The sequence below is a fragment of the Haliotis asinina genome, chromosome 1 (genome assembly GCF_037392515.1).
Source record: "Haliotis asinina isolate JCU_RB_2024 chromosome 1, JCU_Hal_asi_v2, whole genome shotgun sequence".
Classification (NCBI taxonomy): Eukaryota; Metazoa; Mollusca; class Gastropoda; order Lepetellida; family Haliotidae; genus Haliotis; species Haliotis asinina.
Genome location: NC_090280.1, coordinates 94,242,937 through 94,259,519, shown reverse-complemented (window position 1 = coordinate 94,259,519; position 16,583 = coordinate 94,242,937). Strand labels below are relative to the sequence as shown.

The following is a 16,583-nucleotide window of genomic DNA, read 5'->3' as shown; positions in this document are numbered from 1 at the left end:
GTTACCGAATTTTAGGATATTATCACCTTCCTTAGGCATGTCGACTCGTATGGCCGTCTGCCCCACACCTTGACAATCCTCCCGGTGGGATTCTAATAAATCAGCTTGTGTGAAGCCATGTAGGCATCGTTCACAGAAGTGGGTCTTTCCTCTGTGTGCCGATTGGTCATACAACAGCCTGCTAAAGTGTTTTATCCATGTGTAGTGATACTTGTCACCTCGCTGGATCATGAATATATTGATAACTTGGCGATCCTTCACCCCGCTGACCCTGTGTACTATTGTTTTGTTACCTTCGTGCCCAAAGATATTTATAGCCAGATTATTCTGTTTTTCTACTTTAGTGATCTGGGATATGGGGGTGGGTTCATCTATACCATCCCAGTTGAGCCCATCGTCTTGGGGATAGCTAGAAAGCCTATCTGAATGAGTGTCAGCTGGAAATAAGGCTGACCTGATAGCTAACCTCAGGCAATCGTTTCCTCTATTCTTAACGTTTACTATGGCATGTTTGTTCCTATAGTAGGGGGGCAAGGCTAGGTATGACCCGCCTCTGAACGGCACGTAGTTAGCTATGTCTAGATAGACATTATCGATTTTATCTACAGCCCACCCGGACCCCAAGTGTGTGTAGCGTTCTAGGTATTCTCGTATCTGCTGAAAACTGGTATCGATTGATGTGTCAATGGTCTCTGTATGTGTGACGACCTCTTGTTTACCTCGGAAGTAAGGCTGAACATACTCATCCTGCTTATCGAGCGACATTTTCACTGTGATCTGAAACTTGATACTTCCTAGGTTATTTAGTTCCTGGTTGACCTTATCAGCTATCAGAGGCTTGATATCTGTAATGTCTATGTTTCTATCAACGTGCAACGTGCTCAGTGCGCACTAACTGTAGGTCAATAGCTCTATTCTGTCGTAATAATTCTAAAAGTTGTGGTTTCCTCATACGGGAATATCCGCCTAAATCCAAATCGTGTGCCTCGGCTTTCAGTTGTTTTACAGTGGGACGTGCTACGGGGGTATGTGATAACAATTCGACTAACCCGGCTCTCCCCAGTTTTGAATAACCCGTGTATCCAAGCTGTTTTGCTTGAGCTTTTAATTGTTTTACCGTAGGGGCTTCTAAACCTAGTAATCTCAACAATGCTGACTTCCGCATTCGAGAATACCCGATCACACCTCTCTGTTTTGCGACCCGCTTAAGCTCGCGTACAGTAGTCATAGTGTTTACACCTAACATAATCAATGTCTAATTGGAGTCTATCTTGAGCAGTCGCCTACGTTCTTTTATGTAGCCCTTTTTATTCTCGTAGATGAGTTGATGTCTGACTACGTTCGCTCCGTGAGCTTTACATAGACAGTAGTGCCCTTTAACCCCGATATCACACACAGAACACGTGCAGTTAGGACTTCCCATATGGAAACAACAGAACCTAGTCCTGCATTTCCTACCACAGGCCTCGGTCTTCCCCATAAGTATGTATTCACATCGGTATGGAGCGGGTCTCATGTTTACTTATATAGGTATTTAATTTAATTGCTTCGCAACCAACGCAGTAGCTGCTATACCCAACACTATGAAGCCCAGTTCACGATTCATTTGTCCCTTGGATGGTGTGTAGTACTGAGCGAGTGTGGGTTTATTGAGCGGTTCCAATCGTTTACCAGTTAGTAGGTAGTATTCTTTCATTGCTTCATCGACATCGTTGAATGTTTGAACGGCATGGTTTTCACGCTGGAGTTGTTCGTTAATAAAATCAATCCTCTGGAGGCGTTTTTTTAGCGTACTCGGCCTGTGCCTTTTGTAAGTTCTCAGTGGCGAGATCGTGCCGCTTCCTTTCTTCCTGTATTTCAGCCGCGTGGTCATCTCGTAGTTTCGAGAAGAGGAAATTACTCCCGGAAAATGCCAGGGCATTCACTAACGCCCCACCGACCATCATAGCTATCGTGGCCATCCTATATTTATTTCATTATATTTTCAGGTATTATCCCTTGTTTTACTAGGATGTCTTTTGTGGCCATCGCCATACCAAGGTTCATTATGAGCATACCCATATCCTGCAGGTTGAAATCTAGCTTGATAGTTGGTTGTTTAAGCACCATTTTAGTCAACCGAGTGTACCCTACGGCTAGACTGGTGACCACTGTGGCGTGGTATGCGTCGTTGACGAACGTTTTCCCCTCAGACATTATGTATATATAAAAATATTTAAATTATAACATGATATGCGCGTCGACAGTGGGGGTTACCACCTCACTGTTGGGGGGTACCACCTCACTGTGGGAGGGTACCCCCACGTATAACCATGTTATAACCACGGCAGCACCTACAGCCAACAACAGTCGGGGGTTGATAATTTTATGTTGGTTACACCACCGTTTTTCACCGGCAGCTACTCTCTTAGGATTCTTCTGCCTGGTTACTGTTGGGGGCACTTCCCCCACTGGTTCCTGTGAAGGGGTCACTTCCCTCACCTCGGGAGGGGTCTCCTGTGCAGCATCCATCTATACTATTATTATTATTTTTTCTCTCAAATTGATAATGCTTCGCCGCCGTCACTGGAGCCAACAACATACCATATTTGTGGTACAGCTCGCAGCTGATAGAGCTCACGGCGTGTTCGATAAAAGGGTCTTTCTCGAGGTCTTCCAACAGGTAAGGTCGGCGCTCTGGTGGAATGGGAAGGAAGTATGACACAATACCGGTGTATATCTGGGTCATAGCCGATCCTATTGTCTTTGTCATTTCTGCTCCGAGCCGGGACTCGTATCTAGCGTACAGCTTATCGATTTCTTCGGCTGACATTTTGTGAATTTTATCCGGAGTGTAGTCTCCAAAGTAATGTTTGGCTTTGCCGCCAACAGCCAACGCCACCAGTTTCTCTCGCTTGTCATCAGTGGGGGAGACCCCCACACCCCCAGGTACCGACAATTGTTCGAGCAATTCCTCACACTCCATCTTATAATATAACAAGTAAGATTTAGTTTTAACTATATAATACCCGATGCAGACAAAACACAGAGAAATGAAGGTTAAGTTGCACACGACAAACACTTCAAATATCATAGCTATACTTAGCATTTGCTTAGCTTTGCTTAGCTTTGCTTAGCTTTGCTTAGCTTTGCTAAGCTTTAGCACACCCTATATGCTACTGGTTGGTCGGTCTTGAGCACGAGCTTAGCGTGTTTAGTTTCAGCGAGCTGTTTCTTCACCCGTTCCCGTTCTAATTTGCTCATCATATCGTTCTCTCTCAAACACTCCTCGAACGAATCCCTGTCCTTGCAGTGAAATAAGGCCACCCATCACGTCTGCTCCCTGAGGTCTTTCAACACCGAGTTGAACTTCTGCGTTATCACCCAGACGCTGTGATTTGCATGCCGGCCGGAGAAGGCCAGGTACGATAGCATGTCTCTCTTTTTTGTTATCTCGCGATTAGCGCTGCAGTCGTCCAGTATGAACAGCGTCGGTTCCCCTTTAAATTTCTCGTGAAGAGCTTTCAACCAGTCCTGCAGGCGTGTTCCAGGGTCGTTTTTGTGTACGTCCGGGTCCGTCATCACCCAAGGTCGCGCGTACGTTTTATTCATGCTCAGAGTAGGGCACATGATAACGATGTTATCGAACACATCCTTGTAGTAACCCTCCAACATATCCAACACGAAAACGGTCTTCCCACAGCCAGTCTGCCCGCACACTATGGCGCAGTGTTGGTCAGTGGGGAGGTGGGGCAGTGGGGACTGTTTATTTTTGGGGGGTGTGGGGGGGTACCCCCCATCAGTAGATGGCTTGCACGAATCTCCTATTGTCTATATTAAGTTGCGCGTCCATAATAACGTACAGATATAATTTCAACTTACCAGCGGGTTGAGCCTTCTTAGTAATCTGGATGGTTATCCCTTCGCTGCCGTTATCTATACGGCGCCCGCTACCGTGCAGTTTATCATCATCCGTGGATCGCATGTCCAACCATAGGGCGTACTTGGTGGTCAGGTATTCACCGATCTGCACGGAGCCGAGGTCCAGGTCCTTTGTTATGTAATCCCCCACTGGTAGCTTTTTTATCTCATCCCACTGCTGGTGTGGTCTCATACCATGACTGAACAGCTGGTTGGGCACGCCCTCGATGGTCACTTCCACCTTTTCAATCTCGGGGTTGAAAAACTTCTCGCTGTCCCTCCGGAATGGCTCGTAATCCTCCACGGGGACGACCAGGATACCTTTCATCGATCGCGCCGGCACGTTCAGGTTGATATTCCACACAGTGTCGCTCTTATCTCACACGACTGATCTATGCCTCAGTACGCGATCGTACAGGATAGCCATCTTCCCAGAGTACTGGCTTCGAACCTGCCTGGGTAGCTCCGGGCTAGTGACCATGTCGAACTCCAGAGAGATGTTGTCTATGGCATAACTGGCCTCATCACCGTTCGGCGTACGCACTACTTTGCTATAGTCGTTAAACGTGAGCTCGTATTCGAGCCTATCACCCAGCGCGGCCTGGTAAAACGGCGCGTGTCCCGTGAGCAACTCGAAGTCAAGCGGCACGCAGAATCGATTCCCGTATGCTTGAGCGATGGCCTTTTCACCGTCCGATAGCTTGTCTAGCTGGTCTGGCGTGAAGGCATACCCTATACGCGACCGGGTTGATTTGCTGATGCCCTGGTACACATCATTGACTCGTTCTCCCTCGCTTTTCCAGAGATCCCCGTAGCAGTGAAACATGTCGCTGTCGTCGATGCTCAGCACCTCGTTACCGCTGATCTTGACGGTCGTTTTCTTGATGATAGCTCGACCCACGTTCCGCACTAGCTCGCGTTTGTCGTTGTCGGAGGTCAACGTGATATTGAACGCCAGTCGAACAGTGCCTGGTACAATGAGGTCATTCTCACCAAGGTTTGGAAATCTAACCAGCAGAGTTTGATTCTGGTCTATCTTGCTGGGATTGTTGGTGATGGTCACCGACTGGCGCACGGCTCTGGCTCCTAATGGCTCTCTCAATCTTCTGAAAGGATCTAATTTTCTGCAGTACATTGTTATATAAATGAAATATATTTTTAATACTAAATAATGGCTGACGATATACCTATGGAGACGTGGTATGATACTATGGATGATACAGGGCCCGAGCAGGAGACCTCATTCTCAGGTGACGCACTCATGGAGGGCGCCGTCGACGATTATTACAACGCAGTTGAAAATAAATCCAAACTCAAGCCGTTGGGAAGGAACTATTCCAGGTTTACCCTCGATAGCAATGGCACGCTGCGTTTGAAGGCTCACCCGGAGATCGATCTCGTGAATAAACGCACGAGAGAACCGCTTGCTTTATCAACACTGGGCAGTCGACATGGGAGTGACTTGATCCGCGATGAACTAGGTTTCATAGATTACGGTGGCGCGCGACCTAAGCTTCCTCCGAAGATCCGTCAAGATATGCAAGATTATGATATTAAAAAGGTGTTGGACGACTACAAGAACAAGCCCTTCCCGGGTTTCGAACTTACCTTTCGGGAACTGCGGGGGTTGGACCTGTTGATGCAAACCATTCGTGGACAGATCGCGAAAAGCACGGGCAAAATGAGTGAGATAGACGAACACATCGCCTATGAAAAGGAAAAACTCGGTGAAACTGAGGACGAGTCTATGAAAGCCACCATCGAGGAACGAATACGTAATTTGGAAGATGAAAGGCAGGTCTGGTTGGAGACAGCGTCCGGCCACAAAGAAAAGCTTCGATCCCAGGTCAACCGTGTGCGGGAAACCATCAATCAAGTCCTCTACCGAGACACCACGTTAGCAGACAGGATTCGGATATTGTTCCGGGAGCAAGGGATCACCATCGCCAGCATTCTGACTGCATTGGGTTTCATCATATCAACCTTGGTGGTGTCACTGACAGGGGGTACCCCTGTGGGGCCTGCCGGCGGCGGAACCCCAAGTGGCGGTGGTGTTAAAGACTGGATAAAAAAACTCGGGGAACGCCTAGCTAAACTGGCTGGTAAAGCCGCCGAAGCCCTTCCCGGCATCCTGGGTAGCATCGTCTCGTGGTTGTTGGGCGCTCTGGCTAAAACTGCCACGTGGCTCAGTCAAAACCTGTGGGCAGCCATCGTCGCCGTGGCGGGTCTGGTGTACGTAGCGGCTAAGAAATTTTTAACCAAATAAGTCCCAAAGCTACCCCACCAACCACCAGGGCCGTTTTACTATCAATATGCTGCTGATTGGATACCTGAATATGGGGGGCCACCTCCTGTGGTGTTGGTTGAACTTTAGACTCCGGGGGCGGCGCCACTATACCCGTTTCACGTGGTGGGATGTGTGGGATATAGGGGGTGTTAATATCGGGGTTGATACCCAACTTTTGATCCGCCGTGGCTATGACTATTTTGTTGTTATAACCCACCACTTTTTTTACTCTCAGTTGCATATCACTCGGAGCCATATACAGCCCCACGCCGAACACGTAATTGACTTTCGATCTGGCGTATTCTAACACGTTTTGGTAACGGTCGATGGCCCGCGGGAGATCAACTGGAGAATTGATAGCATCCTCAACGTTGGCAACGGACTGTTTCTGAGCGTCGTAAGCAGTTCCCTTACCGAGGATGTTGGAACGCGTCATCGACTGCGCACCCAACAGCGCCCACACGTACGTTCGAATCGAGTCGTTCAAGCGTATTGTACCAGCACGAGTGAATTCTTTCGATGTTTTTGAGATCATTTTAGTCCAGGCTGTGGCTGCATCAGGATTGGTTTGCTTTATGTAGCTGACATGGATCTTTTCATTCGTTGTGGGACCTGTAAATGTATGACGGTTTGGGTTGTATGTACCATCTGCAGAACCGGCTATATATGTTCCGGACCTGTAGAAGTACACGTAAACTATACCGAGACCATGGTTCACACCAGGAAGGCGAAAGTCTTTATTCGTTGGAATCTCAAACTCCCCACAAACACGTTCATAAGCGCGTTTATCATAGGGGTTATTCGTCATACTCCACGCTTTATCTTGGGGAAGAGGAGCACTTATTTCCTTCAATATTCGTCTCGTTTGATAATAAATATGAAACAAAATGACTGCCTTACTCAGTTCGTCTATACCGTAGTCTAGTGTCACACCCGACCCTGTCGTCGCACACCACACAGCAAAGTTGAGTTGGTTCTGCCAAAACTGCATTGGGTTTTGATTCCAGTTTACCACCGCCTGCGCGTTATTAACGGTCACGATATAGTTTTCAAAGATATTAATAAAGGTTGCTTTAAACCCCGTACTACCTACCACCACGATTTTCAAGTGTGCTAAGTCCATATTATAATATATAATTTATATATTATAATATGTACATAACACTTCCAGGAATAACGAGCGGTGAGGCCGTTCAGCTGACTCGAAGTCAGGCCAACTCGAAGTCGCACTCTGCGATATCACCTACCTACCGCAATGGACTAACATCAACGCCAGCAACAATAAGCTGTTCGTCAGTGGAACTCGCAGTCAGATAACTGACGGCTACTACAGCGTGTGCTCTCTAAACGACGAGGTCTTCAAACCCCTGGGAGCCGAACTCAAGATGAACGACTCAAACGGTACAGTGGTGTTAATCAACAACGGAAGAAACCCCTTGAGGCTCGGCCGACCATTAGCGAGGATACTCGGTATGTCTCCTGACGAGATAAAAACAACAACAACCGTCACAGGCACGAAGTTACCCGATCTAGTACCGTACCGAGAGCTGTACATTCATCTCGGTCAGGTGAGCACAACATACAACATTCAAGGAGGCCACCCTTCCACTATACTGAGAGCAGTGCCGGTGAAAACTGAGAAATACAACGACGGTAGAACCGAGTCGTTTTCACCACGGCAGTATAAGAGATTAACCCAGGGCAACATACCTGAGCTGATAATATCGGTGTTAGATATAAATCATAATCCTGTAAATATAGGATACCTCAGCTTAACGCTTCATGTAAAATGACCAGCGCACAAGGGCCCGGAGTGAAAAAATGCGTCAATATCGGGATCTCCGACCTCGGAGACACACGCGGTTTCGACGCTCCCTGAGTAGATGGTAAATCGTACGCCTTGCAACTGAAAAACAACATTTACAAACGCGTTGAAGTCCCCTCCGGTGGAACCCTAAGTGATATAGTAGATACCACAAGAGCAACAGTCAACACTAAGTACGCCCTTGTCAACACCGGTAATAACTGGATAATATACCCATCGTTCGGGGGTAAACTGTTCGACTTAGACGATGTTGAGAGCACTACCATCGCCCGAAACAAGCCATATATGCTCGTCTTCACCGAAGATGACAAGTGGGTGTTGTTACCCGATAACGACTGGTTTCTCAATATTAGACTCGGCTCCCCCTACGTGTTCACGGATAACAAAGACAACCACCTAAACAAAGTCGTGAACAATGGAACCCTGCTCGTGGCTTACGTCCCAACTCAGAGACGTAGCGTAGTCGTCAGCCCACTCGACACTATGGCAGCCCACATGCTATCGAGTAAACCGGCCATACCAAACGTGACATTACAGTTGGTGTCTGAATTCGAAGGCGTGGTCAGTATACTAGAGAGTCTACCGGCAAACTCAACACTTATCATCAAAGTCTACCTAGGGGAACCATCAGGGAATGATGTCGAGATCGTGAAGGGGATCAAACTCGGGTGGGGGAAACGACACCAGTATCAAGTTTGCAACGTTTACGTGCGGGTGGGTGTCGGCTCCAACACCAGTCTGCAAGGGGTCAACGTGATCGTGGAAAACAAGATATCACTAACCAAGATCTTCCTGCCTGACAACATACACTTCATGGGTATAAAGTTCACCCCTGAACTATTATCAGAAAACCAGTTGGAAATTATATCGTAATAGTATAATAATGACCAGTCATCGTCCCAACACTACGCTTAACGACCTAGGAGATACGGAGGGATTCGATCAGCCTGGTGAGGAAGACACCTTATATATCCTGCACTTCAAAGACAACGTGTACAGACGGGTGTCGTTATCAGATTTAAAAGAGCCCAAATGGATGATCAACTTAACACTCGCCTCACCTTATATCACAATACACGCAGATATGGGGTATATCTCTAAGATTAGGAACAACGGTATCTGGGCCGGGGATTTCATTCCGGAGAGGGTACCCATAGCAACTACTGATACCGAAAAAAATAGGTTAAAGACTTTAGTAAAAAATAAATTAGCATTTATCAATTATTCTTTTAACATATATCTTGATATATTCTCCCCTTTCACACTCATCATAGAAGTCTTCTTTAATGATTTAGACAATGAAAACACCTCAAGAGTACACCAAATTTTACCGGGGGTGTCAATACACTGGTTTGGCGAACACAGAAACAAATATTGTCGTATTGTTATACAACAGGATACCACGGGTCCTATAAACCGCTTAATAAACCTCAGTGGGGTTTTTATTACAACAGGAAAGTCTATTAGATTCTCACCTATTACCCTGACTACTAATCTAGATCTTGTAGACTTCAAATTCATTAATAGACTATTAACTGAAACCCAATTAAAATATCTTTCAAAATATATATTATAGGATGGGTCTGTACCCAGTCGTAGAGGAAGTAGCGAAGACGCTGGAAACCGTAGATGGGTTCCGCTTGAGGCAGTTATGTGATGTGAAACGCCAACTAGAACAAGACCGTGACACGCGGAAAGCACTATGTAAAAAGTACCATAGAGCTTTCAATATCTTGGACGGGGCTGACACTACCCTTATGACAACCAGCATGGGACTAGGGGCGGCAGGTGTTGGATTGTTAGCTACCATCGTGGCTACACCTATAGTGCTAGGTATTGAAATAACAGCTGGGGTGGCAGGGGTGTTAGGGTTGGCACTTAAGTTGATATCACGCAGACTGCATCGTAAGGCATTGAAACACGACGAGATCAGGGTTCTGGCCGAAGCAAAGCTCAACACAGTGAGTGAGCGTATTTCCACGGCACTCTCTGACAGTAAGATCTCAGAAGAGGAGTTTCGTTCAATCCTCTCTGAACTCACAAAATATAACGGAATGAAACAAGATATTCGATCCAAGTCTCGTAAGTCTGCTATCAGCAAGGACGAGAAAAAAAAGTACATAGAACAGGGGATACAAAAAGCCCAGCAAGCCTTTATTACGAACACCAAAGAGATCATAGGCGGTTCACGTTAAACTGTTTCATCGAGGTAAACGTGACATAGACCGCCAACTTTTTTGTAGTAGGGGTAATAGTAGCAAGAGCTAAGGGCCCAACCAAAGCCTTAGTTAGTAAATAAGGCGTTGTAGAGACTTTTTTTGAAAGTGGTCCAGAACCCCCATTCCCTATACTACTTGACATATTCCCCTACCAGCAAATAGCCACAAAATAGTCCATATAGCAGCATGTCCAGGGTGTAGAGACTGAGTGACATTGGGTTTACACCGCCTTTGGAAATACTCCGGGAATATCATGGCGGGGGACACCAAAAATGGGCTTCACACGTTGGACCCACATTGTACTCGAACCTTCAGCGTGATGAGCAAACGCTTTAACCGCAAGGCCATACTACCGCACTTATTGGCGAGATTTTGGTCTCTAAGCAACCATTTATGTGGATCAGATGTTAGAAACATGCGTTTGCTCCCCTATACGGTGAAAACATTTCGGGATATCCTGTTGTATATATGTTGTAGAAGAGAGGAACTAAAGCCTGGAACGAAAGGCCGTATATCCGTACTTTATCTTGATGTGGACGATAGCTAAGAACTGGAGCTGACAGGAAATGGCAATGATAAAAAACGAGATGTTGAGGAGCAGGGTGACGATGACGATGACAATGACAATGACGATGACAATGACGACGACGATGGTGATGATAGTGATAATTATGATTACAACGACGGCGGCAATGATGATGATGATGACAACGGTGATGACGACGACGATGATGATTACAACAACGATGACGACAATGATGACTATGACGATGACAATGATGATGATGATTATTGGAACATTGTAGAGATATGGAGGGCATATCCCACCCATGAAGTCTTTTATTGATCTCTCTGTTTCAAATTGTTTTTCAGGCACTCACTGGGTGTGGGAAATGGCTCGAATTCTTCTGTCGGAGGATATCTCTACTGTTATAAATAAGGAGAAATTCATGATAGAGATTGTCGGAAATGATATTTTGGAGAAGCTGCCGTCCCCGCGAATCCTAAACACGCACTGTCTTGTTGAACAGCTGCCACGTGGTGTATTTGAGAAGAAGTGCAAAATAATCTACATCCTCCGAAACCCCAAGGACATGGCAGTGTCGTTCTTCCATCACCACACGAAACTGACCGCTTGTTACGACTATCACGGGAACTGGGAAAACCATTTGTCTCTACTGATGGATGGGAAAGGTTAGAGCTGTTGTGTGTGAATGAAATCAATTTACGCCGCACTCAGCAATGTTCCATTTATATGGCGGCGGTCTGTATTAATCGAGTCGGAAACAGACAATCAAATGATCAACAGCATGAGCATCGATCTACTCATTTTTGAACCAATGACTTGTGCCAACCAAATTATCGAGCCTTATCACCGACCCCGTTGGTCGCCTCTTACCACAAGCATGGGTTACAGAAGGCCAATATTCTAATCGGGATCTTCATGGGTCTTCTGCGATAACTGACATTAGTAAGTAAGTAGGAATGTAAGTTCTCTTCGAAAAACTGGGTCCCAGCTTACGAAAAGGTACGAAAGGCCTGAAACCTCCCCAGTGTGCTTAAAGGGCCGATTTGAATGACGTAATAACTACATAATAATAATATTTATGTAATTTGTTTTGTTTTGTTGGTTGGGTTTTTTCTGAGTTTTTTGTTTTTTGTTCTGTTTCAAAGGATGCCTCCATTATTTTGGCTGAGGATATAATTACGAATGTTACGGATCGTAAATTTGCGCAACCCTTACGTAGGACTACGATAGTTATATTCTGGGACAGGCTACGATATCCTTGCAACAACTTTATTATAATTTAGGGCTAAGGTCGTTTCGAAAAATCTAGACCCAGGTGAAGTGGAGCGAGCACAACATTGTTTGGGAAGTTAGGAAGTAGCAAGCAAAGTTATCTTACCTCATACATGAATGTCGCTTTCAGACTGGCTAAGCGCTATTCTATTATTTTCAATGCTTACAGGCGACGTAGTATTTTCAATGTACACCGCTGGGAATTCCGAAATCTTCTGGTGCTTCATGGTAGTACTTTTTTACCTCGAATAACATTGAATCACTCATCAAGCACGGACATTGCCGAGGTTTTGGAAGGGAGATAACTCTTAATCTGTTTACCTGCAAAATGGCGATTCGACTCGCATTCAACAGAAGTGCTTTAAACAGTTCAAAATTAATATTCAGCTTGTTCAGTAAGATAAATACGTTGTTCACTGGTCCCTCGGGGTCCATTGGCTCATGTATCCTCGAGGTTTGTGGAGACCTTGCGGGCTCGGGGAACATAAACATGGCACCCCTCGCGACCAGTGAACAACTTTTTTTTATAAACATTCAGATTATTTAGTATTGTGGTAGTACTGATGCAAATAGCTGTAGTTGTATGTCGAATGTAACACCATGCAGGCCCTAGGTGAGTCTCATTACAATCAGGGAATAGCTTCCTTTTGCCAATAATTTTGGAAGAAAATACTTTCACATCTCTACATGCTTCATGCCAATATTTAATATCTCCCATGGCAATTGCATTTTGGTGATCTCGAGCATGGATATGGCGCGACTTTGTATGTCGGATTCCAGTCATTAAATATCACATATAATAACATCCATAGGATGCGATTTAATTATTGGCAAGAAATGTTGCGTTAACAGAGTTGTTGAGTATATATGCGTAGGGATGGGGTCCTAACTGTATGGCCAAAACGGAAGTCAAAATAATATGGAACTGACGATAGAACATTTGTTGTAAATACCACTGACAACGAAGTGTCCACATTTCAGTTGACTACGGATCGTTCTATACATATGTAAAGGACTGGGCTGCCATTGGCCAAACCCACCCCGACGTGCCGATCTTGACCCTGGTGTACGAAGATCTGAAAGAGGTACCAGTGAGCTGAACGTCAACTGTGACATCTGTAGCTGGACTGTGCAATGTCCATGTGACTGTGTGATTGTGGGTTTTGATGCATTAAATCTAAATCTGGGCCCGGTTGAACGAAACGATCGTAGCCCATGGGCGGGTCGTAACTCCCATATTTTAACATAGCCTTACTTACGACTGTCCTAGCGCTACGGTCGCTTTGAGGAACACCCTTTCTTCCCACAGAGATTACTCCTGTCATATCTTCCTACGCAACCTCTGTTCTAATACGGCCATATTTCCCGGTTATCATGAAATCCCCAAGAGGCCAAAATCGCAATACGAATTATCTCCCTTCTTTCTATTTAACCCGATTACGAGTTAGATCGACTTAGATCCAATATGGCTGCCGCCATGGAGTTAGTTGATCAACGTGCGCTGTTTCATGTTTATCCTAAATGCAGAAAGAGATGGTTTTGTTGATGTGACACTTAAGACATATAATGGCTAGGTTGTCCGGGTGGAGACGCCTCTGATCCGCAATTATAGGACTATGTTCTGTCTAGACAAAATATTTGTGCATCGTACCAGGGAAGATCTTCTAGCTTTCCCGAGGTAAACGGAAATTACCAAGGCTCTGCGAATGGCTACTTTTGAAACAAGGTCGCTGACTGCACAACTAAATCAGATGGCAACAAATCACGTATCTAGAACACTTGCACCATGAAAGGGTCGTATTAGAACAGAGGTTACGTAGGAGTAGCCTCTGCTGGAGTAGAATGTGATTAACAGGGCCCTGTTCAGAAAACAATGAGGCGTCTAACGTACCTTCGCTTAATTTGTGGAATGACGCTGTCTCAGAATGCCGCTGTGTCAGAATGCCGCTGTGTCAGAATGGCGTTGTGTCAGAATGGCGTTGTGTCAGAATGACGTTGTGTCAGAATGGCGCCGTGTCAGAATGACGTTGTATCAGAATGACTCTGTGTCAGAATGACGCCTTGTCTGAATGGCGCCGTGTCAGACGCCATTCTCGCATCATGCATAGTCGCATATCAAGTTAGCTAAATGAAATACTGGCTATTATTAATATAATTCATAATTAATATAATATACTAAAAGGCAAAAGCTATTTTGACACACAGATATGTGTTGAACTTTAACTGCTGCGAAAGAGACGTTGTTACATGGAAAGACAAATGCTTCAGGGTAAGGTAACGATCACTAGTCGAGAAGAATAGCGCCCTTCACATATGCAAACGAGCCACAACGCAAAAGGCGCTCATAAGTTTCGTCGACGACTGTGTCTACCTTCTGCATTATATAGGGCTCAGATGACAAACTGTTGGATGGGAAGTGACATAGATATTTCATGAAATATATTGTATAGGAAGATGGTGGGAGCTCGACGGCAAAGAGTCGAATCCGGTTATCGATTCCTGATATGTCTAACTTACAGTTCTCTCGAAGTACATTTTTGTCCCACTCATCATTTTTCGGTTTGTTCGAGCCTCAGATAACCTTTCTGTAACGCCCTTTGTGATATCCCTTAAACTTCGACACACGGGTATTTTAATCGTATCTTTCTACCATAGGGATAGTGCAGACCACTCTTTGATCTATTTCAGGATCCAATTGCCGGTATCAGAAAGTTAGCGAAGTTTCTGAATGCTGAGAAATCAGAGGAATTCTACCTTAAAGTAAAAGAGTTGACTAGTTTCAACACAATGAAAGAAAAGAAAGGAAGTTTTTTTGAAGCAGAGGATGGCTCATCTGTTATGTACAGAAAAGGTGAATAACACCCCGAACGCTGGGGATTTGTGGTACTATTAATTGATGAAAACAGTGTTACGTACTGTCAGGCATCCACCCATCAGCTCGTTGAGACAGGACGCCAACCCACTGATTTACCAATATAAAAACGTAGGGCAGTTTTTAAAATGTTACTAGGTAACGACGTTGTGTGACTGTTTATGCTAATTATGCTACAAATTATGCTAATTTTGTTCCATAAACTGCTTTGCAGCGAAATTTCTCATTATTTCAACTATTTTCTCGTTACTTCGATTATTTTCTACTCAGGTCGATCATTTTCACGTAACTTTAACGGTTTGAACGTTATCCGATTTCTTTCAAAATTAAGAATTTTCGAGCATAATCTCGTTGAAATTTTGTCGTTGCTTTAGTTTTCGTGTTAAAAATGAATGAAAGAGCATTGTGGCACCAGCTCTTAACTGTTCGCTTTACAGTCAGGACATCGACAGACAAATGTCGTTGATGAAAGGTGTTGACGTGGTCGACCAAGGGCACATATATTGTATCAGTCAACAAAATAATTGTATATTCGTGTTTGTTTCAAAGTTCGCATCCGGAGCTCAAGAACAAACTGGATAAAAAACCACCTGCACTAAAGTTGTATTATTTTCCTCCAAAACAATATCCTTCATGTACAAACTCAGTCAGATTTTGCACGTACTTTCCGTGTTTCAGGTGAAGTTGGCGACTGGAAAAATTACTTCACCGTAGCCCAGAACGAGGCTTTTGACAGACTATACAAGGAAAACATGGCGGGTTGTGATATAAACTTTAGATACTCGCCGAAGTAAGGAATGAAGACCAAGGTGTCCAATCATAAATATATACATTCTGACAAGACAACAGGAAATTAATAACTACAACAGGGTTCGAATCCCAAATGGGACTCCACAAAATCTCGTTCTAGAATCTGTACTTCAGGGAGAAAGTATAATCCCAAGCACATCATTTCACAATGAATCTATTCATATTAAATTCTGTCGTTCAAAAACGTGTGAAAGAAGACAAGGTATATACGCAGTGTTTCAAAAAACGCGTGATATAGCAAAACGGCCAAAGCCCTGAACTCTTTCGAATCTTATAGGTGCCAGGGTTGAGCTGTCTCAAAGTTTCAAAATTTGTTTTCAGATGTGAGTGCCTGTGTTACACACCACTAGTCTGATATTTTGGAATGCCCCGTAGGCATCAAGGGTGTATTGTGAGTCGGTTATTGTTATATAGAGTGAGTGAGTGAGTTGCCCATTACGCCCGTTTAGCAACATCATGGTGGAGAAATGTATGCGAGTATCTACAAAAACAATCAGACATTTTATCAGAGACAGATATCTTTGAATATGCGAGAACGTATTCGATGTATATGTAATCTGTTTGCATCCCTGTTGTAATCATGTCGCCTGGATATCAGTTGAATAAATCTGTATCTATCTTTGACATACTTCCGTTCAATATTTGACCGTCCAGGACGAGGTGTTTGGAACACATGGCAGATTGTGAAATAAAGTTCAGATAGGTATGGTTCGAAACAGGTGTACATGTATTTTAAATTCTCAGTGAAATTATGAGATCTTCCAGCACAAAGTCTTCACGTATTAGAACAAACCCTCCAAGAAGAATGGAATATATTCCCTGAATAAACAACGTGATTTTTTTTCTCTTTGCGTTCAGAATTGCATTTT

The 16,583-nt window shown here is 44.6% G+C and overlaps 1 protein-coding gene across 2 annotated transcripts in view; it reads left to right on the top strand.

Moving 5' to 3' along the window:
- The window catches only part of LOC137255699 (sulfotransferase 1B1-like), a 29,323-nt gene extending 12,768 nt beyond the window's left edge, over nucleotides 1-16,555 (top strand). The window contains exons 4-7 of one of the 2 annotated variants that reach the window (XM_067793199.1): nucleotides 11,105-11,425; nucleotides 13,014-13,117; nucleotides 14,721-14,883; nucleotides 15,583-16,555. In XM_067793199.1, the coding sequence (XP_067649300.1) occupies nucleotides 11,105-11,425; nucleotides 13,014-13,117; nucleotides 14,721-14,883; nucleotides 15,583-15,698 (704 nt within the window). In that variant the 3' untranslated portion in view covers nucleotides 15,699-16,555. The remainder of the gene's footprint in view (nucleotides 1-11,104; nucleotides 11,426-13,013; nucleotides 13,118-14,720; nucleotides 14,884-15,582) is intronic. The other variant, XM_067793192.1, reaches the window with a different exon arrangement.
- The last annotated feature ends 28 nt before the right edge of the window (nucleotides 16,556-16,583 follow it).